The sequence below is a fragment of the Microtus ochrogaster genome, chromosome 10 (assembly GCF_000317375.1).
Source record: "Microtus ochrogaster isolate Prairie Vole_2 chromosome 10, MicOch1.0, whole genome shotgun sequence".
Lineage (NCBI taxonomy): Eukaryota > Metazoa > Chordata > Mammalia > Rodentia > Cricetidae > Microtus > Microtus ochrogaster.
In genome coordinates, this window is record NC_022016.1 from 68,351,831 (window position 1) to 68,377,185 (window position 25,355).

At 46.1% G+C, this 25,355-nt stretch overlaps 1 protein-coding gene across 1 annotated transcript in view; it reads left to right on the plus strand.

The window, feature by feature from the left end:
• Positions 1 to 4,985: 4,985 nt before the first annotated feature.
• The window catches only part of Cachd1 (cache domain containing 1), a 230,692-nt gene continuing 210,322 nt past the window's right edge, over positions 4,986 to 25,355 (plus strand). Inside the window, exon 1 of the mRNA XM_005353462.2 lies at positions 4,986 to 6,579. Within this exon, the coding sequence (XP_005353519.1) occupies positions 6,340 to 6,579 (240 nt within the window). The 5' untranslated portion in view covers positions 4,986 to 6,339. The remainder of the gene's footprint in view (positions 6,580 to 25,355) is intronic.

Sequence of the window (25,355 nt, forward strand, 5' to 3'; positions counted from 1 at the left end):
TGTGTGTGTGTGTGTGTCTCCCCTCTCTCTTCCTATTTCTGAGAAATGCACAGTAAGAGTGGCAGGAGAAGGGAGAACCCAGAGACTTGAGTTTCCATCTCAGCTCTGCGGCCTACTAGCTGGAAACTGGGTCAACGTCAGTAAACATTTGGAGCTTCAGTTTTCTCTGTTTAAAGCCCCGATGGTCTTGTTTTCTCTGTTTTGATGTCAAATGATAGGGCAGAGGATGCATATTAAGTGCTCACAAATGATATGCTGTTTGCCATGGTGGGACCTCAGACGCTCCTGCCTGCCACCACTGCTCCATCTTTACTGGTCCCCAGACAGATGATGTTGCCATCCAATAGAAAGCGAGGAATGTCTATGCTCCAGGATTAAGTGTTTCTACTGCACAGTGAGCCCCACTTGCTGAGATCTGCTGCCATGTAGATCTTAAGAAGCAAGCACTCACTTCTATGCTTGGAGACTCAGTTCTGTTTCATGAGTTTGCCGCTCAATGTCGTTGTGGCCAGGTATTGTTTTAAATGTGAGGCCTCACTGTAACCTCAGCACATGCAAAGGGGACTCGTGGTGACTTGGAGATGCCGTATCTCATTTGGGGAAATCTGAACAAGTGATTCCCATGAGAGTTCAGCAGAGGTCTTTGGAGGGAGCCTCCTGGCCAATGAGCTCCAAGAAATGGCTTTGCACCTCCTCGATACAGATGAGGGGCCAGCTGGATGAGAACTTCTGGTTCTCAGTTTCAGCCTAAGGATAGAACTGTAGGTGAAGCTTCTTGCACCTCCCTCTCCTCATCCCCTTTTTCTTTTACTCCTTTTTACTTAATTTGAGGCAGGATTTCTCCCAGCCTCGGCTGGGCTAGAAATCACATATTTTAGGGTGAACCTCAAATCATCCTGCTCTACCTCACTGGGGTCACAGGCATGTGGCCCCGCCATGCCCAATTTATGTGGTACTGGGCTTGAGTCCAGAGCTTCAGCTATGTTAGGCAAGTACTAAACCAACCCAGCCACATTCCTGTCTTCCCACCTTCCATAACCTTTTCTAATATTTTCTTCCTTTTTTGGGGAGGGGTAATATCTTGGGGGTAACATTTCCTGGGGTTTGGCTCTGTGTGTGAACCTCTCCTGGGCTCTGTCACAGTAAGCAAGGCAGTCACAGTTCCTGGCAGGTGGCTAATCATGCACACTTGGAGAAACAATGAGAAAAAAAAATGTTTGCTGGCGGACACGCATGAAGTAGCATGTTGCCTGTTATTGCTCTGGAGAGGTGGTGAAGCAGTTCTAACCTGGTGACGAGTAAACACTACTGAGACCCTCTGGAGAGGAGATAAAGCCACCAGACAAAGCCCATGGGGATCTACATTCTTCTCCAAACAGGTATGGTCCTCTTATATCTTTTTCTTTCTTTTTCATTATTTAAAACAGCTACACAGCTAACGGTATCTTTGTAGAGATGGAACGAAAGGACTTTGATCCTTCGTGTTACAGCAGGACAAAAGGGAAGAACATCTCCCCCGAATCTGAAACAACAACATCCTGAAGTTAATCGGGATTAGGGTGGTGTTCCGTCAGGACACGGATTCTGTGCATGTCCCTCGTGCTTCCTTCCTGTTACTTTTCTGAGCTTACCTGTGCTATTTCCTCCCTCACATCTCATATGGACTATGCTATGGACCACATGTGCCTGACCACAGAAACCCTAGGTTGTACAGTTTACATTGTGTAGATACAGAAACACAGGCTCAGAGAAACTATGCTTTGCACGGGTGACTTGTGTAGTAAAAATAGCCCTTGGGATTCAAATCCACGTTTTGATTCATATACTTGATATATAGATGTGCATTCACACACATCACATACACACACAATACATGTATATATTGTATGACTAAATATACATATATAAAAATGTACAGAGATGCATATCCGTGATCTAGTGTCACATATACCTGCATTGTACGTTCATACATACAACTATGTGTTCTCTGATATTTTATATACATATATAGGAAATGATGGTTACCATGCCCCGCCCCCATCATTGCTGCGGTTGTAGTAGTTTTGATGCAAGGTCTTGCTATGCAGATCACTGCTATCTGTCCCTGGAGTAGGAGAAGTAAAGGTATATGACATGCCACCACACCTGGCTCCCCTCCTGGCATACCATAACAAAATGTTTGAGAATAAAGATTTGTTCCAACAAACATTTTGCTACAGATGTTATTGACCTTGATGTCACCTGCCCATCTTGTTCTAATCTGTTGCCTTGTCAGAAAATGATTCTTAAGGCTGATGTGGGGTCAATACATAAATGACTTCTCTAATAAAGACTGAACACATCGAGGAGCAGTTGCTTATCAAGTGATACACTTTGATCAATATGTATGTGTACTGGTTTGTTTTCGATTTGTCTGTTGTCAATGTGTCACAAACCTAAATGTACCTGGGAAGAGGAAATCTTAATTGGAAAAGAATTTTCAAAGAAAAATGCCTTCATTAGACTGGCCTGCAGACAAGTCTATGGAGGTGTTTCTTTGATTAATGATTGATTGATAAGGAAGGAGCGGGGCTACCCCTGGGAAGGTGGCCCTACGGTATATTCAAAACAAACTAAGGGCTGGCTCAGTGGTTAAGGGCACTGGCTGCTCTTCCAGAAGATTCAGGTTCAATTCCCAACACTCATGTGGCAGCTCACAACTGTCTGTAACTCCAGTTCCAGGGGTTTGGACACCCACGGCAAAATACCAATGCACATAATAAACAAAAACAAATAAATAAACACATTAAAGAAAAGCAAACTAAGCTGAGCAGTGGTGGCACACACCTTTAATCCCAGCATTTGGGAGGCTGAGGCCTGTAATCTCTGTGACTCTGAGGCTAACCTGATCTACAGTGAATTATAGGACAGCCAAAGCTACACAGAGAAACCCTGTCTCAAAACTCCCTCCCCTAAAAAAAGCAAACTGAGGATACCATGGGGAACAAACAAGTAAGCAGCTAGCCTTTATGGCTTCTGCTTTGGTTCCTGCCTCCCGATTCCTGCCTTGGCTTACCACAATGGACTGTGACTTTGGATATGGAAGCCACATAAATCCTTTCCTCTTCAGATTGCTTCGGGTTGTGGAGTTCATTGCAGCACTAAACATGCAATGAAGACAATGTGTATACACGCATGTTCTCTCTGCCATCAAATTACAAGTTTAGAAACAGATTTGATATTTGAAGACCTGAGACTTAGGGTGCACCTGACACTTCCATTTAAAACTTTTTTTTTTTTTTTTTTTTTTTACCTTGAGCAAATAACTATTGGGTTTCTCCTGCTGGTTAGATAAGAACAGTCTCACATTCTTTCCTGCATCTTGCAAACCTACTGAGCTAAATGTTAGAACTTCAGAGAACAAAAGTCATGCTCTCTGTAACTTCCATGTAGCTAGCGCTGGTACCTAAGACTTGCAGGGATGAGAGTTTAATATGCATATCCCAGGACTCAACAGCAGCTTAAAACACACAGCCCCTTGACCCCAGGTCCCAGAACATACTATGTGCCTATACCATCTGGTATAGAGGGGACAGGATCCTGCACTCAAGAAGCCCACCCTAGTAAAACAAACATCATAAATATCACAGTAAGTGATGGTCTTGCCAAGACTGGGAGGGACTATCATGATGGCCACATAATGAAAGCATATGCTAAAATGACAGAAACCATACAAATTGGGGGATTTGGAGTTAGAGAACTGATCCCAGTGAGGTAAGATGGGTCCAGGGGTGCTTCTAAGAGAAGTCACCCACATATGTAATCTTGTGCTCGAGGGAGGTGGTAAAAGGGGCAGAGGACACTAGAGGCTGCCCTTGGGTGCTGTCCTCAATATCTCTATGTTGTAGGAGGCCACTTGTTTGTTTCCTGAAATAATCACACAGAAACCATATTATTTGCAATATTGTTTGGTCAATAGCTTAGGTGTATTTCTGGCTAATTCATATCTTGATTTAACCCATCTCCATTAATCTGCGTATTGCCACGTGGCCGTGGCTTACCAGCAAAGTGTCAACATGTCTGTCTCTGGTGGTGGCTCCATGGCTTCTCCTTGACTCTGCCTTCTTTCTCCCAGCATTTTCCCTGCCAAGCTCAATTCTACCGTATCACAGGCCTAAGATAGTTTCTATTAACCAATAATATTCACAGCATACAGAGGGGAATCCCACATCAACTCTCCACTTAATTTTTTGTAACAGGGTCTCTCCCTGGGCCCAGAGATGATTGGCTGTGCTGGGTCCACCTGTCTCTGCCATCCCCTCACCCTACACCTTGTTACAGTGAAGCACCACAATGCCTGGTTTTTGCTTGGGTGCTGGACATCTAAACTGGGGTCCTCATGCTTGCACTTAGGAGGCAACTTACTGAGTTCTCTCTTTAGCCCAGAAGGTCAGTTCTTAATACTGAGTTCTTATACCAAAGAGAAGCTGGAAGATGTTACCATCAAGTAAAACAAACACTAAATATGATCTCTTTTTCCTGCATTGCCTCTGGTAGTTAGTCCTAGGCAAGTCCCATAACCGGCTGTCTGTTACTTTTCCATTGCTGAGATAAGACACCATGACCAAGACAACTTAGAAAAGAAAACATTTAATTGGGGGCTCATAGTTCCAGAGAGTTAGAGTAGTGGTGGAGAGCCTGGCGCTGGATCAGTAGGCAAGAGCTCACATCTTGAGACACAAGCTTGAGGCAGAGAGAGAGAGAGAGAGAGAGAGAGAGAGAGAGAGAGAGAGAGAGAGAGAGAGAGGGAGAACTGGGAACGGCTTCACCTCCTCCAACAAGGCTACACCTTCTAATTGTTTCCAAATAGTTGATAGAATTGGGAACCAAGTATTCAAACATAGGAGCATGGGGGGGCATTCTCATTTAAACCACCATATCTGCCTACCCATGGCTCTAATTTCTAGAACCCTAGGAGCAAATTCAGTCTGTGAAAAAGACAATGGATGCTTTACATACAGACACTTGGATCAGCCCTCCAGCACACACAATGCCACCCACTTGTTTCCATACGATGGTTCTCAGAGAGCCGCATTCAGGAGGCAGGAGCAACAGGAAAGTTAGCCATGCCTAGCCATATTTAGGAAGGCAGGTGAGTGCTAAGGACTCTGCTTCGGCTTTCTTTTCGTTTTTATTTTCGCTTGTAATGGAGTCAGAGGGATTGCGGAAGAGAGACAGACAGAACCCTGTGGGAGGTCAGAGCAAAGGCCTGAAAGTAATACTTGCCCTTAAACTCTGGGTCGTCGCTCATCTCTGGGTGACCTTCAGCTATTTGTTGCAATTCCCTAAGCCTCAGTGTTTGTTACCTAAAATTCGGTATTAAGATACTACCTCCTACGGATGTCCTGAGATTAAAGGATAATGAGTCACACAGACTGAAGGTAGACCCCAGAGTACCGTGCTGGGCACACAATAGCTGGTTACAAACCAAGTCCGCTGAGCCCACGAGGTCGAGCTATTGTTACTAATAACACCGAGGAGAGAGAGTTAGGCTCAAAAGGCAGTTGCCTCCTTCCCAGATCTCTGTCAGGCGGAAAGTCAGAGTTCTCGAACTTAAAAGGGACTTTGGGTGGTGGGTGGGTGGAACCTGTAACGCGTGAGACCCGAGATCGCCTGAGTGGGCCGAGGTGGGGAGAATGGCAAAAGAATGCCTGACCAGCCATGAGAAGGTCCCAGTAGTCTCCTTCCCAGGTCAGGCGGGTCCTGTGGAAGCCAGGTCCCCAGCGTTTCGGGCCCCCAGCGTCCCAGGGCGTCGCCCCGTGCAAGCGAGGGAGAGGAGGGGCGGGCGCGGGACTTTCCCCGCCTCCCTCCTCTTTCCATAAATCACCGCAGCCGCGGCAGCAGCGGAGCCGGGAAGTGTACGGAGTCGGAGCGCAGCGTGGTGGCACCAGACACCTCCCTTTCCCCCCGCTGCTTTCTTTCCTTTCTCTTCTCTCACTTGGATCTTTTAAACCTCCCTCTCCTGCCTCGCCCGGAGTCCGCCCCAGCCGCGCCTTCGCGCAAGCACTGGTGGCGCCGCCGCCGTCTCCGGGCTGCGCCGAGACTCGGGGAAGCGAAGGCGGCGCTGCTCAGCCTGTGCTCCCAGCCGGCCCGGCCTGTGGGCGACGCGGTCTCGGAGCCGCCGCCGCCGGGCGATGGTGGCCGCCCGCGCGCCCGCGCTGCAGCCGGGCGCCCCCTAAGTTTGCCAGCCACCGCCGCCGCGCCGCGGAGCCGGGAGCGCAGGAGACCGGAAAGTTTGGCGGGCTGCGCCTCCCACGGCCAGCGCCTGGAGCCGGTCGGCGGGGAGTGGCCGGAGGCGGCATGGCCCGCGAGCCCAAGGAAGAAGAGACCGTGAGGCCGACCGCTCTGGTCCGCCGCTGTCCCCGCTGCCCTGACTGGCCTGGGGCCCCGCGGCCACCCGTCTGGCTGCTCTGCGTAGTGGCATGCTGGATCCTGGGAGCCGTGGCCGACGCCGATTTCTCCATCCTGGACGAAGCACAAGTGTTGGCGAGTCAGATGCGGAGGCTGGCGGCCGAGGAGCTGGGGGTGGTCACCATGCAGGTAAGGGACCCTCTTGCGCCGCCCCACTTGCAGCGCTCTCCGGCTGCACAGAGCCTCTGGGCTGCAATGAGTTCTCTTGCAGGCTGCGGGACCCTTCGTCTCTTGCACTCCTTCACATCGAATCCTCTCTGTCCCGTGTACTCATCTGCCGCTGCCCTCCTCTGCAGAGCTCACCCACTTTGCCTAGCACAGCCCCCACTCCGTAGCCCTGGCCCCAGTATGTAGGCAAGGGATTCTCCGCTCTACCCGCAGCTCCTTCCCCAGTTTGCACTCTCTCCCTTCGCAGATTTGTTTTCACCCGGCACTCCACGCAAACTCCTTTTCCCTCTTTGTGTCCCCATCCCAGGGCAGAGCGTCCCGCCAGACTCCGGGCATTCTCCAAGGCCCCACCACTCCGCCACCCTTGAAACCTTCCAGCGTCCTAGAGGTCCCTGGCGCACGAGTTGGCGAGGGAGGGAAGGCTGAGCGTCCGCCGATCCGCAGGACGGCCAGGGTCCGGGCTGCCTAGCAGCCGGGGTTTGCACTCCCTACCCCGCCGCTTTGGGGGAGGGGAGGGGCTGGCCTGGAAGATCCCCAGCTCCAGTCCCTGTGGGGACTCTTTTTGTTGCTTTCCGTTCTTGCGGCCCTCGGTCGCGTGCTGTCTGCTGTGTAATTTTTGGTTTGTGTGTGCCTTTGCTGGGAGGGGGAAGGACAAGGTGAAGGGCTTCCATTTTTCCCAGCGTGTTTACCGGTTCGGCCTTTCCAGGGTTGTAGATTAATTGCCTTCGGCTGATAAGGATTTCTGACAATGCTACTAATAACCCACAGTTGTAAAAATTGCTAAACAGCAACCACCTGGAGATCCTATCGCGCCGTTATTCTCATCTTGGCGGAGAAGGCCCACTCCTTTAAGAAATGATGAGATGACATTCCGAGTACGAAACCAGCGAAACAGACTAGTTCTGTAGACTCTGCATTTCTACAGTAATGGTGTCGGGATTGGTCTTCGAAAGACCGAAGTTTTCAGGAATGTGGTCTCAATAGGTTTCTGATTTCTAACCTAGGCTGACCATTCCACCTCCCACGGGCGAGGTGTTTTTGCGTCTCTTTGGGATTCAGGTTTCTGACGGCTTTCTTTTTAAAACCTCCTCCCTCCCTGGCCCCCTAAAAGGTTGCAGTTTGCTTAAAGCAAGTTCCACAGCTCTTCTCCACGCTGGCTTTTCTAAGGTGGTGTGATAATTGCTGGGAGGTAAATTTTCACTTACTTGCAGAAACCCGGGCCTGACGTTCAACGGAGTGGGATTTTCTTTATTTCCACCATAAAAGCTACTCTTTGAAAGTGCATCTCTGGTTACTTCCTGTCACCTTTTTTACATTTAGGTTCAGTTTTAATTTCTTCCATGTGCATTTTCTGGTTCCTGACCAGAAGGGCTTTTGGAGGCAAGGAAAGACTTCTAGTTTTGCTTTGCATTGGTGAATGTGTTAATTTAGACACAGAATTGTGTTTTCCCACAGAGGATCCTCTTTTAGCAAAAGGGATTTCATGTGTGGCAATTTGAAATTTTGCTTTCAGGATTAGGCGGCCTTTGCCACCTTCACCCCACCTCTAGGGCAGGATGAGGGATGGCACCCCCTCCCCTTCCTGTAAGCTGAAGGCTTGCTGTTTCTAAGATTCTGGCAGCAGTTTTTACTGTTTCTCACCCTAGTCCTTGACAAAAGGTGAAATCTGATCCTGAGACGTTCTCATTCAGGTAGGGAGACACTTAGGAAAAAACCTCGTGTCTACGTAGGGGGTGTGTGTGCCCAAATGGCCCTTTATCTCCTCCCAACTGGGGTCTCTCTAACACCTCTGCAACCTCACTGTGGAAAGGGACCTCCTGTGGACAGGGTTTTGTCTGGCAAAATGCAAAGTGGCTTCTCTCCTTTTTTGAAAGGGTGGTGCTTACTGTATTTAAATTCCTCTTCTGGAGCGTGGAGCTGCCACTTGCTCCTATCTGGGAAATTGCAGGGAGAGTCTCCTTATTGCAAAGGAGCTAGATTTGCCAGCTTTGGGAGAACTACTTGTGCATAACAAATCCAGTGCCTGTTAGACTTCTGGCTTTTAGCATAGAGCATGTGAACTTTGGGGTTTGTTCAGTGAGTCTGAAATGAATGTGGGCCCTTTGCCCAAAATGAAGATGATGTGCCCTCTGTTCTGGAATGTGGATTTGATGCTTCAGGGACAAATAGCCCATGTGGCTATTAAGTGGAGCTGGATGACTTCCACACACACGCACATGCACACGCACACACACACACACACACACACACACACACACACACGGTTGAGACAGACATCAAGACTTTGCCCCTTTGCAGGAAGAGAGTGTCTGCCCCCCAACCCCGCCCCCAGTGAAGGGATTGACTTGTTTTATTTAACCTTGGCATTTTATGAGAAACGATCAGTAGACCTGTTAATTTTTAAAGCCAGTTTCCAGGCCTTTTAAGTCGTTTTGCTGCGGAAATTTTCCAAAAGCAGCTCTTCATTTGGAGAAACGGTAGAGTAGCTTCCCAGTGAGGCCCGTTGCTTTGCTGGAGCTCCCAGTAGCTGCAAACACTGCTCACCAGAGACTGAGCGAGGAAACTCGCAAAGGCAAAGCAGCCTTCCTGTGACACCGTTCTTGTGCTTGCTCCTCGAGAAGACTGAAAGGCAATCTGTCTTACAAATTGTCTTGGAAAAGTTTTCCAACTGAGGTTGCCTGCTCATGTTTTTGTTTTGATATTTTTGTTGTTCTTTTTAAAAATAACGACCCCCATTTTTAAGCAATGAGGTTTGCACTAATCAGTTTTCCTGGGAAAGCTGCCACTGAAGACTGCCTCCCTGGTGGCAGACGTCATAGATCATGAGTGAAAGTCAGAAACCTAATCATTGTCTCCTCAGGAGTCTGGTGACCTGAAGCCATGATGCTGGGGTGTGGGGAGCAGAAAGGGATGGTGTCAGGGAGATGTGTTTCTGCTTACTCTTTTATGCAACAAGCTTTGGGTGGATGTGGAAAGAGCCCCAGGGGTGTCCCTGAGATCTGGATTCCAGAGAAATCTCTTGCTAGCTGGGTGATTTCATTTGTCCAGTGGTTGGTGGCAATTCTTTTAAGATGTGCTGTGTGACTTCCCAACACAGGAAGGCTATCACTGTGTATATATAACACATGCCACTATGAAGTGGTGGCTGAGAAATGTTCATGATGTTGTTGTTTTTAGCTCGGTGCTAGGTGTTTGGGGAATTACAAGAAGATATTCCTACATTGCCTTTTTTTTAAAAAAATATTTTTTATGGTTTATTTAACTTTATTTTATGTGCATTGGTGTGAAGGTGTCAGATCCCCTGCAACTGGATCTTCAGACAATTGTGAGCTGCCATGTGGGTGCTGGGAATTGAACCCAGGTCCTCTGGAAGAGCACAGTCAGTGCTCTTAACCACTGAGCCATCTCTCCAGCCCCCCTACATTGCCTTTTAAGGGGTTTGCCTTAAACACGGGTTCTCAACCTGTGGGTCGCGACCCTTTGGTGGGGTTTCCAAATGACCCCTTCACAGGGGTTCGCTAAACACCATCCGGAAACACATATATTTACATTATGATTCATAAGTAGCAAAATTATAGTTATGAAGTAGCAATGAAAATAGTTTTATGGTTGAGGTCACTACAACATGAGGAACTGTATTAAAGGGTTGCAGCATTAGGAAAGTTGAGAACCACTGGCCTTGAAGAAGAGGTAGGATTGCACAGGTAAAATGCTTAATTCCCCAATGCCTGCTTGTTAGAAGGCTTATCTACCCTGGGAGCTATTTCACCAGGCATTTTATAAGCCCACTTAACATTATGTGACAATTGAGGCTTCCGAACAGCAAGGGTCTGGCTTGGTGCCAGTGTGCCCGCCTTGGTGTGAGCTCTGCTATGCTGGGCGCGCTTGCTGTGAACTTGGCAGACACAGCAGCAGGTTGGTCAGACAGCTGCTGTATGGGGCCTAGGGAGAGAAAAGAGGAGGGGATTCCTTTCAGAAAGAGTGCAAGGTGGAGCTTCATCTCAGTTAGAGCAGCCGCCAGGATGAGGTGACTTCAGGCATAGAAGGGCCTGGGTAGGCAGAGGTGTCTGTTGAAGACAGCAATGCTGTAAATAGCCTTCCTGTGCAACAAGACAGTGTCGGAGCCACACAAACCATTGCTCGTTTTGGTACATCTCTAACACATTTGGAGTAGAGGGCTTCTTCTCAGAGAGGGCTTAAGGTAGACTCTGTTGGTGCGAAAAGGTGGCCAAGGCCTGGTCCCCACTCCTACCCCTTTGTCTCTGAGTGGTGGAAATAGACCCGAAAGGAAGCAGAATGATACACAGGATGAGTGACAAGGCCTAGAGGGGTCAGAAGGTACTGGTGAGCACTGTAGCAGAGAGACAGGGGTGGGGAACAGGGTATCACAGGGCCACAGAATAGCCCTCTATTCTGTGGTGATCTAGGAAGTTAGCTGCTTGGGCCTCTTTAGTGGAATGTTCATATACAGAGTCTGGCCCTGAAAGCGGAAGCAGCAGCCTCAGCTGTGAGCAGATCAGCCATCCTCAGGCACTGCTCATCTCTTTGCTGGCATCGGATGAGGAGGCTGATGTAGCTCGAGCTTTTCCCAGAAGGCTGGCTTTGACTCCATCTCCCCATATAGATCCTGTGTGGTATCTCATCTCTTGGGCTACCCTCACGTATCTGTGGTGACTGGTTGGTCATAGATGTTTCAGGGGCTGGACTGCAACCGTCAGCTGATTCAGTCAGACTTAGGTGAGGCTTATATTTTCCTCTGAATTGTGTACCATCCAAAGCATAACCTGGTTTTGATTGATTTAAATATATATTGATGCACTATGGACTGTTTTAGAGGAAAAACAATGTTTGCAAATAGTGTGGATTAGTTTGTATGTTGTTATAAAATCTTAGTGGGAAAATTGTTATTTCTTCCTCCTGGAATTGAATACTTGGAGTAGAAGGAAGCAGAGCCATTATAGGTGACTCCGAGTTGAACTTAAGAATGGACCCAAGGAAAAACAGATTGAATGACTTTTGCTGACTGCTGTTGTCTTAGTGCTGGCTGGACTTCCTCCGCACTAAAGCCTGCCTTGGCTGGCTTCATGCCTTGCGCTCATTAGTTTCCCTGCCAGCCCTGTTTGAGTTGTACTTGGGCTTGGGAAGGGGAAGGCCATGGTTTCACACTTCATAACACGTCGGTGCTATTTCTGGTTGCTGCTTGCCAAGTTGACTCCTTAGCCTAAATGGGCAGGTTAGGTGAGAGCCTTCTGAAACTCGCCTTTTGCTGGGAGGTGGAGTGAAACTCACTGTGGCTCTTTCTGGACTCTGTAAGAATCTGCTGAACCTCAGAGTATCATGGGGGCACCGGTGACAGCAGTTTTGACTCAGCCAGTTATTAGGTGGGTAACTTCTTCCCAAACGTTATTAAACCCGTCTTCTCATTCATGTGGTTCACAGGAGGAAGAAAAAAACACACAAAAACTCCAACGAAACCAAAACCAGACTAGCCCAAGGCCCTGCAGAAGAGCATTTAATAAGCAGAAATATAAATATGTAGAAATGGGTGTGGTCTGCCCAGTGTGAGGTTAGAAAACAGAATGTAGAAGCATGTAGCTCCTGCCAGAGCCAAATGCCCATCTCACCCTCGGATACCAGGTTTTTAAAGCGGCCATGCTTCTGTTCCGGAGTTTCTTGGGGATCATGTACAGACCTCAAGCTTGTGCCGGCAAACCGCCCTCTGGGGTGTCTGAAGAAAGTACTAAGTGTGCAATTTGTACTTACTTACTCTTAAACTTGTTGAATAGTTGTCTTTTTTTTTTTTTTCATGTACAAAACCAAAGGAAATAGTGTTAGAGTACACACATCTCTCTCCAACTGAAACAGCTGCTGATCACTAGTGGGTGACCAGGCTGGGTCTGCTGCTGCCTCCACCTGCTCTTCCTTTCCACCAGGTGATAGGAAACCAACTCCACATGCTGCCGTTTTCTTTGTAGCATTTCAAATCGCATTACAATTTAATTTATTATCGTCGTGAGTGTTTGGAAGTGCTTTCTTTCTTTGGACTTCCTGTTTTGTAGGAGTTTAAATAGTTAGTCCTTTTGCCCAGCGACCAGCCCTGAGGATAGAAAACCTCTAGGTCTCCCCCTAGTAACATTTTCTGTCCCTTGTTTTCCTGCGTATTTTCCCACGAGGCTGTGATGGTTCTTGTTTTCTTGTGGTTGGGATTTAGTGTAGGCACAAGTGCGAACCACATCTGCCCAGTTCTGTGCCCGAGTGATTGGGGGATAAGAACAAATTGTTAAGTGGGAGACCTTTGAGGACCAAAGAGGAAGAGCTTCTCCATTCACCTGTGTGTTCTGAGTAGTCTGTGACTGCATGCCTCGTTGAACAATTGGGGGCTGCAAGATGCAGGAGTAAGGGGCGTGTCTAGCATCTTCCATCGTGAGTTCCCCTGTCCTTAGGAAGGCTACACCATCTTAGGCTGTCCAGACAGAATGGAAAGAATTGCCCTGATTGTGATTTACGGCCCTTTCAGGGTTGCCACATCTCATGTTTCCCAAGGTCAGCTGGGCAGAAGGAAGGAAATGGGCTGGGTATAGGTCAGTAGGAGGGAGTGGGGCACTGCACTTGGGAGGAATTGCCAGGGCTGCAGGAGGGTGGAGCTACTCTGTGCCCACTCTGGTTGCCCAGAGGCAATGTGGGGACACTGTCCAGGCTGGTGCCATTATCTTCGCTTTGTTTTTCAGGAGATGTGGAAAAGCCTTGCTTCTTAAAGTGATGGCAATTGGTTCAGATGAATTGTAATAGTAAAACAGGGCCAAGACAAACTCATTGCAGGCAAGATTGAGCCAGAGGCCACTCACTGGTTAGTGTCTGGGATAGAATTATCAGCGGGTTCTGGACGATAAAGGCAGTTCTGTGTGCAGGGTACGGGAAGATGATTTCTTTCCTTCTTCCTTTTTTTTTAAATATTCATTTATGTTTGTGTCATATTTGCATGTGGGTACCATTGGAAGCCGGAAGAGGCCATTGGAGCCCTTGAAGCTGGAGTTAGAGTTGTGGCCTGGGTTCTGGGAACTGAACTTGCAGTATCTGTAAGAGCAGCCTGTGTTCTTATCCTTGCTGGAAGAGAACTTCTGTGCAGTCCCAGAGCAGAAGTTTCTGATGACGTGTGCTAAAGTACGTTGCCTTGAGAGATGACTTCAGATACTTATTCAGTGTCTCTTTTGTGCCAGCCGCTCTGTTAGGCTTGAGATATCAGTTAATTTACAAAGTGACCCAATTCTAAGATGCCTTCTGGATGCTTGAAGAAAGGGTGTCAGGGGTGTTTATGTGTCTGATGGGGAAAGGGTCTAGCCTGGGATTAATGGAAGTGGGGAAGTCCAAGAGTGGCCTTCCCAGAAAGCTCCTGTTGAAGAATGGAAAGATGGCATTGGGATTTGAAGTTTAGTGAGAAGGGAAGAAAGGACATGGGATAGGTTGGGCAAGGAGGGAGAGATCTGGTTGTGGAACCCCCTAGATCTTTTTAGCAGTCAAGACTTTGTTTTTGACAGGTGCCAGCATCCCTTACTCGTACTAGCCTGAGTGAGAAGGGAACCTATTGCCTTTGCAGTTGTGTCGCCTCGGGTAGATCTTCATGCCGGGATAGATGATGGTCTAAAGAATATGGCTAGCACCGTATATCTCCTAATGGCTCGTCTTTCCAAGTAGAGCCTCCTGCTCTTTCAACATAGCTGGCAGCATCTTACTGTCTAGTTCAGAACCAGTTGCTTCATGTGCCTGAACCCCTTGGGTTGGAGATGGTGTGCTCTGGGGAAAGGAATCCAGAATCTGGAGCAAGCCTAGAACATAGGAAACTCAATGAAGAGGTTTAAGACTCAAACTGTGGTGGCCAACACCACCTGCCAGGGCCTGCTCCAATTCTGTTTCCCATATCCCCAGGTTCAGCTCAAGGAGAGCCAGCCTGCTTCTTTCCAGAACAGTACAGAGCCAAATGCAATAGCCTTACCCTCCATAATGTTCTGTTGCACACACTGTCTGATCATTGGGTACCAAGGCTGAGACAGTCAAATAAATTGCTCTTATTTGTAAGTGACTTGTTACCTGGAAGCTACAGACCAATGAGAGGCTAGCTCACTGGAGATTCTGCTAGGGATATGTTGTAGCTTCTGATCATTCTCATGGCCCAATACTATGGAAGTCCCATTTCCCCTTGCCTTGAATGGGGAAAGGAAGTTTGACTCAACCCCAAATATTCCTCCTTTAGAAACTGTTGAACTCCTTTATGGTTGAGATCATGAAGGTGATGGTTTAGCTTGGTGCTGATTAGATAATTTTAAGTTGTCACTTAGTGCTTAGAAGTCAATGAGCCACTAAAGGAAGTTCAGAGGTGCTGAGATTTACAGAATGATAGCTACTGTTTTCAAGGAGCAAATGTAATTGATTACTTGCTGATCACCGTTGCTACTAAATTAACCCTTTATTCAAAGGAGAAAGTAGGACTGGAAATAGGGCTCAGCTGTAGGGCCATTGTCTGGCATTCACGAGGTCCTTAGTTCAATTCCCAGCACCGCAAAAGTAAAGACATATATAAATAAACCAACAAAACATAAATGCAACAACAAAAGGCAAAGCATTAAAAAAGGGTTAAGGGAAGAACAACTTTGGTCCCTTAGTGTTTGTTTATGTAAGAGCCACAGAAGGAAATGAACTAAAGGACTTACTTAGATCTTTCCCCTAGTTATCGGGAATATGAAGTCCTTCCGCTTGTCTTTAGTGGACCTTGCAGTGCTTCTGGGGAGGAGTTTGACTCGGTGGTGACACAGCCTAAATGACATTTATTATTGGAACATCTTTTTTAACCCTGCTTTCTTTTTCTGAGTTCAAAGATGGATTACTCCTTAAACTTTCTGCAGCCAACTGAGTTCATTACAGTCTGAAAGCTCCTGCCTCCAAATCCCTCGTGGCTCCAACTGCAGAGTGGCTGTGGTCCCCATTGCCCTGGGTTGCATGCACAGTAGAAGCCCATGCTCTGCATTCTTATCTACAGTGGTGTTTTCATTCTCTTCCAATCAGAACCATGTTTAGAAGACACACAGAGCCCAAGACTATGGCCCCTATTTTCTTGACTTCCTTTGGATTTTTAGAATTATAAGTTATATTATTTTGCATGGAATATTTAAAAGATACTTAGAGGCTCTGGTGGAAGGACAGTTTTAAAAAAAAAAAATCAGCAAGCCGGTGAGAAGGAATGTGAATTTTTAATTAGGCTTTGAGTTGTTCCTTCAAAGTGCGGAGGCCTCATTAGGGATGTAAGTCTTGTTGCATTAGCAGAGACTGACGTGCCACTTCAAACGCGCAGGGTGCAGCTGTCCTGTGCAGATAAAAGTCGCCAAGTGCGGCAGAGCAAGGTGGATCAGGAGATAATTAGCTGTCCCGCATTGCTGCGGTGTGGAAGAGGCCTGCCAGTCAAGGTGGGAAGGGAGGAATTCCTAAGAGGAGAAAATCCAAGTGTGTCAGGAAGCAATTTGGAATCTCTTCAGCTGTGGTGGAACTGATAAGACCCATCCTAGGAAGCAACGCAGGCAGACTCTATGCTGGCCAACATCTTCTTTATTTTCCCCTCCCCTTCCCTCTCTTCCTCCTTCCCTCCCTCCCAAGAATGGCCAGAAGTGACGACCCACAAAGACACTGATTCATCAGTCTGCTCCAACTCCATTCCTGATATAATTAGTTTAAATAGTCTTTATAGTTCCACATCACTATGTTGAGTTTAAAACATCACTGAGAAATCATCACACCTCGGCAGTTACTGACTGAATGACTGAGACTTTTTTTTTTTTTGGTTTTTCGAGACAGGGTTTCTCTGTATCTTTGGTGCCTGTCCTGGAACTAGCTCTGTAGACCAGGCTGGCTGAATGACTGAGAAATAAGCATTGTTGTCTCTTATAAATGTGAGCTGTTTATCAAGTGTCTCAGGATACTTGTGTGCCTGCTAGAGGTGGGATTGTGTGTTTTAAATATTTCGCTTCTCCCCACTCCCTGATCTCTGAATATCAAAAGCATAGAAAGGCCTATGGGATCTTGTCTATCCTTAGTCCTCACTAACTCATCAGAGCACCGTGGGCTGATGGCCCACTTGGTGCCTCTGCAGGACACTGCTGGCCTCCTGTGCTGTTTGCTTTTGCTGTCTTCTGTCTAAGGTGCAGCTTGACAGAGGATATGCTGGATTGGGTCAATCCAGCAGTTTCTTTGGGTGAGAGGCCCGTGGCTGCTGCTGCTGCAGGAAGTGGAGGTGTGCAGTCTTTGGACTGTTCTGTTCCCTTCCCAGAAACTATCAGAAAAAAAAGAATGAAAGGAAGAAAGGAAAGAAAGAAAGAAAGAAAGAAAGAAAGAAAGAAAGAAAGAAAGAAAGAAAGAAAGAAAGAAAAAACCCTGCGAAGTCCGAGGAATTTTTGGAGTGAGACAGTCTTGGCTATTCAGAGTTGATCTCATTGTTCCTCCCTTGATAGGAAGAAGTGGTGGCCTTTCATGAGTCTTAGGCAAGATGAACCTGTCTGCTGATTGTAAACACCTATTATAGGCCTTTGACCTTTCTGGAGTTAAGTGTAAATGCAGATGACCATGAAAACAGTGTATAGTAGCCCAGGCCTGAAATCCCAGCACTCAGGAAGAGGAGAGATGGATCAAGAGTTCTAAGTCATCCTTATCTACATGGTGAGTTGTAGGCCAGCATAGACCATATCTCCAAAATATTGATTAATAGTAATAATAATTAATAATACATCAGTAAATAAATAAACTAAAAACAGAAGTGGCATTTTTATTTGCACACCTATCGCTCATATTGAAGTTAGATAAGCCTGGTAAACAGTTATAGAATGACAAGGGGGAATTGCTGGAAAGCAGTCACCCACAGGATAGAGCCCAGACTCACTGATCTGGGGAGTCTTAGGGTGGTCTGTGACCTATCTTGAGGATCCCAGAAATGAGGTCTGGACTGCAAGAACTGCCCAGGGCCTTTGAATGGTAGACTTTGTATCTCTCTAGTAGTTACTAGTCCAAATTAGCTTTCCCCATTGTGTTTATGTCGGTTTCATTAACCCTTCTAGACTTACTGGGAAATGGTTGAGATCTTGCTACAAAAAGATTGAAAATACCTCAAATATCTCCATGATCCAGAACAGTGCCCAGGATACGAATTTCCGAGTATTAGTGGGATTTGATGTTTGGCTTCTTCGTGGTGGCGAGAGCTGGCTATATTTAAGAGCGGGAGAAATTTCTGTACGTTTGAACTCTTTTCTCACAAGGTTAGAACTCATTAGGTATTGATTGATCTGTGGAGTGCGTACTGAACACAGATTGTGCGCCAGGAACTCTTCTGCTGTTTCTCTTTTGACTTCTCACAGGCAAGCCTTGTGTTAGTGTTTAGTTCTTGGCCTTGTTTACTGATGCTGCCTGTGAGAACGGGGAAGGTGTGTGGGAAGGTGACCAGCTCTTAAGATTGGAGCAAATCCATGGCAGGCCACTTGTTTCTCTCTTCCAATGTAAACAATCCCTGCGGCTTCCAGGAAACATAATACAAATGTGGCCACTTGGTTCTTAGGCTGGAATTAAAAAGGCAAACTCTCATTCCCTGTGTAATTCTTTTTCTTATTAAAATGAAAACCTTCCAGGACCGACCCTGACTGCGGTAATAGCATCCTGCCATAGTGACTCAGGCCTACTTCCACCCACCTGTCCACCTACCTGTAGTTTTTGGCTTATGCATATTGAAATGTGTTTTTGGTTTTTTTTTTTTTTGAGGGAGGCTCTCACTATATAGCTCAGGCTGGCCTAGGCTAGGGAATCCTCCTGCCTCAGCCTCCCAGTGCTGGAATTACATGTGTTCTTTTTTTTTCTTTTCTTTTTTTTTTTTGCTTTTTCGAGACAGGGTTTCTCTGTGGCTTTGGAGCCTGTCCTGGAACTAGCTCTATAGACCAGGCTGGTCTCGAACTCAGAGAGATCCACCTGCCTCTGCCTCCCGAGTGCTGGGATTAAAGGCGTGCGCCACCATCGCCCGGCCACATGTGTTCTTTATAGAGGAGGACAGTTTTCACTTTTTACTGAGGCTTTGACAGTTTACCATAGAATCTCTGTGTGAACATCAAGCATTTGATCTAATTTAATTTTTATAAATACAAATATACATAGTTACAGATACAAATATAGATATAAATACAGATACGTATATAATTTTTTATTTTATTTTTACAATTAAAAGTAAACCTGATTTCATTTTATAATTAAAAATAAAATTTTATTTTTATTATTATAATATAAACTTTTCTGTTACCATTTACACTTTTGTTTGCATTTATTTAGTGTAAAGGCGGGCATTTCTGTGCCATGGCGTGAGTGTGGCGGTCAGACGCTTCTCTCCTTTCACCATGTGGGTCCAGGTACTGAACCCAGGTTGTCAGGCTTGCTGGCAAGTGCCTTTCCCCACGGAGCCACCTTGCCAGCTCCAGGAGCCTGGTGATTTTTTCTGTAGAGTGTTTGTATGTTCACTCAGATGTGCTTTTTATTCTTCCCATGTGTGCCCGTTCTGCTGCTAGAGGTGGGTGTTTCCGAGTAATGTTGTCCTCCCCAGGAAACTTCCTTTCATTATTTAGAAAACATCATGACATCCAGGATTAAAAAGAAAGAGTGATAATTGGGATACATATACAGTCTTCGTCAGAGAGCTGTGAAGTTTGCAGTTCTTATCTGATCAAGACAGCAGCGTTGTGTAGGATTAGAGGCTACCAGAGCCTGTGCAGGTCTCTAGGTTGTATGAGTCAGCCAGTCTGTTATGGTCTGCGGTTCAGCCCTGGGCATGTAGCAGCACACTTTTAAGGATTCTAGGAAGCAGCCAGAACAGAGGCCCTGCCTTGGAGGGGCCTGTAGACCTTAGAGGGGAAAAGTCAACATTTAAACATGCAGAGCTAAAGAAAGATGAGAGACCAGGACTGACCACTTTGTGTGCAGATAGAGCCGGTTAAGACAGCCTTCACAGACAGTCCTTGGGGTGTTGATGAAGAGTGGCTGGAGAATCTGGGCAGTTGTGTGAAGGGAGCGAGGGCCTAGGGATCTCCAGAGGGAGGACTGGGGGAAGGCAGCAAACCAGGATGGGAATGGGAGCCAATGGAAGCCAGCTGCATCTCTATGGAGGTCCTTGTCTGAACTTTATCCTGGCTGGTATGGGGAGCCTTGAAGGTTTGAAGCACAAGATTGTTGAACTGACTTGTGCTTTAGAGTCATTTTGCCTGACTGGTTCATCTTGCCTTTCTATTTTGACTTCCCCAACCTCTGGTTGTTAATGTAAGCTCAGGCTGTAATAAAATGAATCCAGTAATTACAGGCCTCCAGAGGTTACACCCTCCTGCAGAAGGCCCGTCTTCCCTGCTCACTGAAAGATACCCCAGCGAAATCCTGCTAAACACACTCTCTTTGGACATTAGGAGTTCTATTTCCATAAACATATCCCAGTTATGCTGGTCATGGTGGTAAATGCTTTTAACCCCAGCACTCAGGTGCCAGAGGCAGGAGGATCTCTGAGTTCAAGGCTAGCCTGGTCTACAAAATGAGTTCCAAGCAAGCCAGGGCTACATAGTGAAACTGTCTCAAAAACCAAAAAAATAGCTAGGTGGTGGTGGCTCACGCCTTTGATCTCAGCACTTGGGAGGCAGAGGCAGGCGGATCTCTGTGAATTTGGGGCCAGCCTGGTCTACAAAGCAGATGCCAAGACAGCTATGACTATTACGCAGAAAAACCCTGTCTAGAAAACACACACACACACACACACACACACACAAAATAAACAAACAAACAAAAAGATGCACCAACCAGATCCTATCTTGGAGTGGATCTCTTAGAACTGGATAGATTCAATCTATATTTTAAGATTGCTGCATAATCCATTCATTTGGGCAAAAAGCGGGGATGCAAGTGGCCACTGTAATAGCTATTGTCAGCCTTGGGGAGGGCAATAAAATAAGGGAAAGTTTTTTTCCTTTTTTTTTTTTTTTTTGGTTTTTTGGTTTTTTGGTTTTTCAAGACAGGGTTTCTCTGTGTGATAGTCCTGGCTGTCCTGGAACTCATTCTGTAGACCAGGCTGGCCACACACTCACAGAGAACTGCCAGCCTCTGCCTCCTGAGTGCTGGGATTAAAGGTATGAGCCACCACTGCCTCAGTACTTTGGATCATTTTTGACTAGCATCTTAGTTGTCCTGGATTCTCCACCCCCTGGATTTTATTCTTTATATCTATGAATGCTAGCTCTGGTAGTGCCACACACCACTAACCCATTCTAGCAGTGGGTTAGATGTGTCAGGAGGATTGTGAGTTCCCAGTCAGCTTGGATGAGTTAACATCAGGGTGGTGCAAAGTGGCGAGCATTCAGTGGGAACCATACGTCTTTTAACGGTGTAGCTCCCTGCATTCGCTGATGTTTGGAAGGATACCTTCTAGCCGTGCTGGGCAGCAGCTGTGAGCCTCACTATAAGTGATAAGGGAAGCCAGTATGGACCCACAGTGTTCTGGCTTGCTCAAAAACTCCATCGTGGTGTTTTCTGTGTCACATCCCATCATGTTGACAAAACACTCTTGCCCAGCTATGTGTGCACAGGTGTGGACCTGTGCGTCCACGCTCTCACACACTGCCGCTTTGTGTCAGTAGTTTGGCCCAATTGTATGCTAAAAACAAAAAATATTCTGAGCATATTTAGATACTAAGACTACTTTTGATATTGTATCTCCCTCTCATGCTGGATTGATTGGGATATAACTCACGTGTAAGTTGATGATCATCTCCATTTCTCAAGCACCTGTTGAGAAATCTCAGGGATCATAGACTAAGGATGGTGCTGAGTCAGCGTGGGTATCTGGGAAGTTTTAATCCATGTGGCTGTTGGAAAAGCCCCAGGTCAGTAGGTAACGACGCTTCATTTCTTATATTAAAACATAAGTCTAACTTTTTTGTGATGTGTTTGTGCTTCGGAATTGCTAGGACATTTATGTTTTTAAAATATTATCACAGATATAGTAACACTGTACAAACATTTTGTAGATGAATATGTTTTTAAAACATCAAGCGGCAAATATTTTTTATAATTTGTGAATTCTAGTTTCCACTTTTTGACCAGTCAGTCTCTCTCTTCCCATCTCTAGTTTCTTCCTCGGCTGTGAGTATGTCATAAATATATCAGAGGAGTTATAAATAGAATTAGGACTTTAAGGTGTTTGTTTCAAACAGTCTGTAGTAATTCATTGAGCTATCAGAACTAATTGTAATGAGTAGGTATTCAAATGAACACAAACACAAATGCAATCAGTTAGTTTTGAGACATTTACAAGGCAGTTGGTGTCTGCTTCAAACACTCAAGATTCTTTGTATGAGGTCTCTCATCCTGACATAATAAATTGTTATTAAGGAGATAACATGTGAGAACTATCTTTTTAAAGCTTATCTTTAGTTATACCCACCTCCAAATTTGTCTTCTATCTGATGTGAGTTAAGACTCATTATTTTAGGACCATGGTGAATTTATGTAATTTTGATTTGGTGTCTTGGTCATCAGTTGTTGAAGTGAAGGCATTACATTGCTGCTTCCCAAAATCCACAACACTGAATGGGCGTGTGGGCAAAGACTGTGTCACGCCATGATTTTTCCTTCAGCACACCAACATGTTCATAAACCTATGCACCTCATTCAGTGAGTTGAGACTTATCCATCCTGGATCTGTGCAGGAGATGGCAGAACCTACAATCCAAACATGGGCATTTGTAGGTGATCCCTGCACATCTCCTGTAGACTTTAAAGACTTTAGAGATGTCTAAGTTATTAACAAGCCACAGTACAACACTGCTTAGGGAATAGCAACGAGAAAAAAAATTCCACACATGTTCAATACAGATGCCAGTTTTCCCAATATATTCTATTCTCGTTTGTTGACCCCTGTAGGCTGAAGTTTCTGTCCTACCTGGTCCTGCAGTCATTCAGTCCTAAAGAAACACTCAGAAGCTTATATTAATAATAAACTATTGGGCATATTAGTTCAGGCTTATTATTAACTAGCTCTTACAACTTAAATTAACCCATAATTCTTGTCTATGTTTAGCCACGTGGCTTGGTACCTTTTCTCAGTGAGACATTTTTATCTTGCTTCCTCTGCGTCTGGTTGGTGACTGCATCTCTCTGCCTTTCCTCTTCCCAGAATTCTCTTAGTCTGGTCTCCCTGCCTATACTTCCTACTGGCCAATCAGTGTTTCATGGAACTAATATGAGTGACAAATCTTTACAGTGTATGAGAACGTTAATCGCACAGCAGACCCCAAAAGTGTGGACCCTGCAGATAGAGCTGACCATATCTACCATTTCATTAGAATTTGATCTTTTGTAGTTGGCTCCCTCAGTTATAAGTGTTAAAAAATTATATGGCTATTAGTACAATAGCTATTATTATCACATGAGAATTTGAAATGTTTTTCTCCACACAGCGTTCACATTACTACATATATCCTTGCAAACTCTTAAATTTTTGTATTGAATCAAATTAGCCAGGAAAAAATGAGTAAATAACGAAGTAATGCTTCATTTAGTATGTATTAATGTCTGCTTCTAGCCAAGCAGTAGTTGGGAACCCCAGTGTAGAGTAGTTGATCAAATATAGCCTGGTTCCCGCCTGGACTGGGGCACACATTCTGTTGAGGTTAGCTGGTAAGCAGGCTGTGAACAGCAGGGATCAAGGGTCAGTTCAGGGAGATTATTTCTATGCAAAGACTCTGACTTCGTGGACGTTAATGGGTCATGTGCCTTGGAGGACAATTCTGAGGATTTAACTGGTTCATACTAATCTCCTTAAACTGTAACTCTTAGTTCAGGCATCTTCAGGTGACTCACAAGTAGCCTGTAAGCAATTACTGTGCTCAAGTCTTCCTCTGTGCTTCTTAAAAACCCGTAACTTGGTTTCTTATATTTTTTTTTATAGTCGTGCTGCCTGCCATTTTCTTGAGACTCCCTCTCCTATACACCCCCAGCCCTGCCAGGAATGCTGACCTGGTAGCTCTGTGGATGTGCTTTTGAAGGCATAAGTCCTGCAAGCTGAAAGCCATAGTTTAGTAATTCAGAGGGCTTCCCTGCTAAAGCAAGCCCAGTTTCTAGCACGCTGACTTCCAACGCGCATTCTGAAGTCAGCTTTTAGAGACATTCAGAAGTTATGAAAGCAGATCTTGTTCTCAGAACAGCTCACAAAAGCTAGGATAGAGAAGCTTGGACTTTAGTCCAAGCTCTCTCACTGTCCCTAGGAACCTCAGGCTCCTTGTTCTAAAAATCGGGCAAGCCCAGGCATGGTGGCACATACCTACAATCCTGGCACTCTGGAGGCTGAGGCAGGAGAATCAGAAGTTGTGATGGGGGTGGGAGGTGGGACCCATGAGATGACTCAGCAGTTAAGAGCAAGGATTGTTGTTCTGAAGGTCCCAGAATTCACACCGGGCAGCTCACGACTGCCTGTGACTCTACTACCTCCTCTGGAGGCCTCTGGAGTCCTAGGGTACCTACATACTCCTTCACATACCCACATGGAAACACACACACACATAATTGGAAATGTAGTAAATATGTTTTTAAAAGTCGCAATAGTTAATTTTTTATTGTTCATTTGACAGGTTCTGGAGTCACCTAGGATACAAACATCTGGGCATATCTGTGAGGGGATTTCTAAATTGGGTTAAAGGTCGGAAGTGCACATTAGATGTGTGTGACATCCATGGGGTTGTAAACAAGGAGACAGTGGGCTGAGCGTCAGAACCATCACCGTCGGCTTCCTAATAGTGAATGCATGTAACCAGCCGACTCGTCCTCCTGCTGCCCTTCTTGCCCTGATGGGCTGCACCCTTAAATGATGAGTCTGCATAAACCCTTCCTTCAGTTGCTTTTTTCTTGCGTTTTGCTAAAGCAACGAGGAAAGACGCTAACACAGAAAAATGGGTTCCAGGATTAGGGTTGCTGCTACACTAAACCTGATCATGTGGTTCTTAGGACTTGGAACTGATTTCCGGCGGGGGTCGGGGGGGAGGGGATTGTGGAAGAATTTGGAACTTTGGGCCAGAGAGGCCCTAGAACACTGTAAAAAGGGGTTGCAGAGCCATTCTGGTGGGAATTTGGAAGAATGGAGAACCTCAGCGGGAAGGCCTAGCCCATGAGGCTTCAGGACCAGGAACTGGGATGGAGGCTATTCATGTCACATTCTGGCAAAGGATCCAGTCACATTTTGCCTATATCCTGTGGGCTTGAATAAGGCTGATTTAATAGTAAGAGACTAATTTGTTTGGAGAAATCTCAAGACAGAATTGGGCCCAGGCTGTGTCATGGTGACCGCTCCCAGCTCTGATCCAGGCCTACAGTGAGAGAGAGCAGCACGCAGAGAGAGCCAAGGGATATGAAAAGTATACAGTTTGGAGAGGCAGGTAGCTGGAGCGGATTTAAAGGTACAGATAAGGCAGATGGGAACAGCAGCTGCAATTGTTGAAGGGGATTAGCCTTATTCAAGGGAAATCTAGTGTTCGGCACTAGGACAATAGGGAAGGTCCCAGTAGGGCTAGACCCCACCCACCTAAGGCTCCAGCTTATAAAAAATGCAAATTCACTTGAAAAGATTCTAAGCTGGATCCCCTGCTTGAATACAACCGCCAGAGAAACTTGTGCAGCCTCAACCACCAAGACCTAGAGAA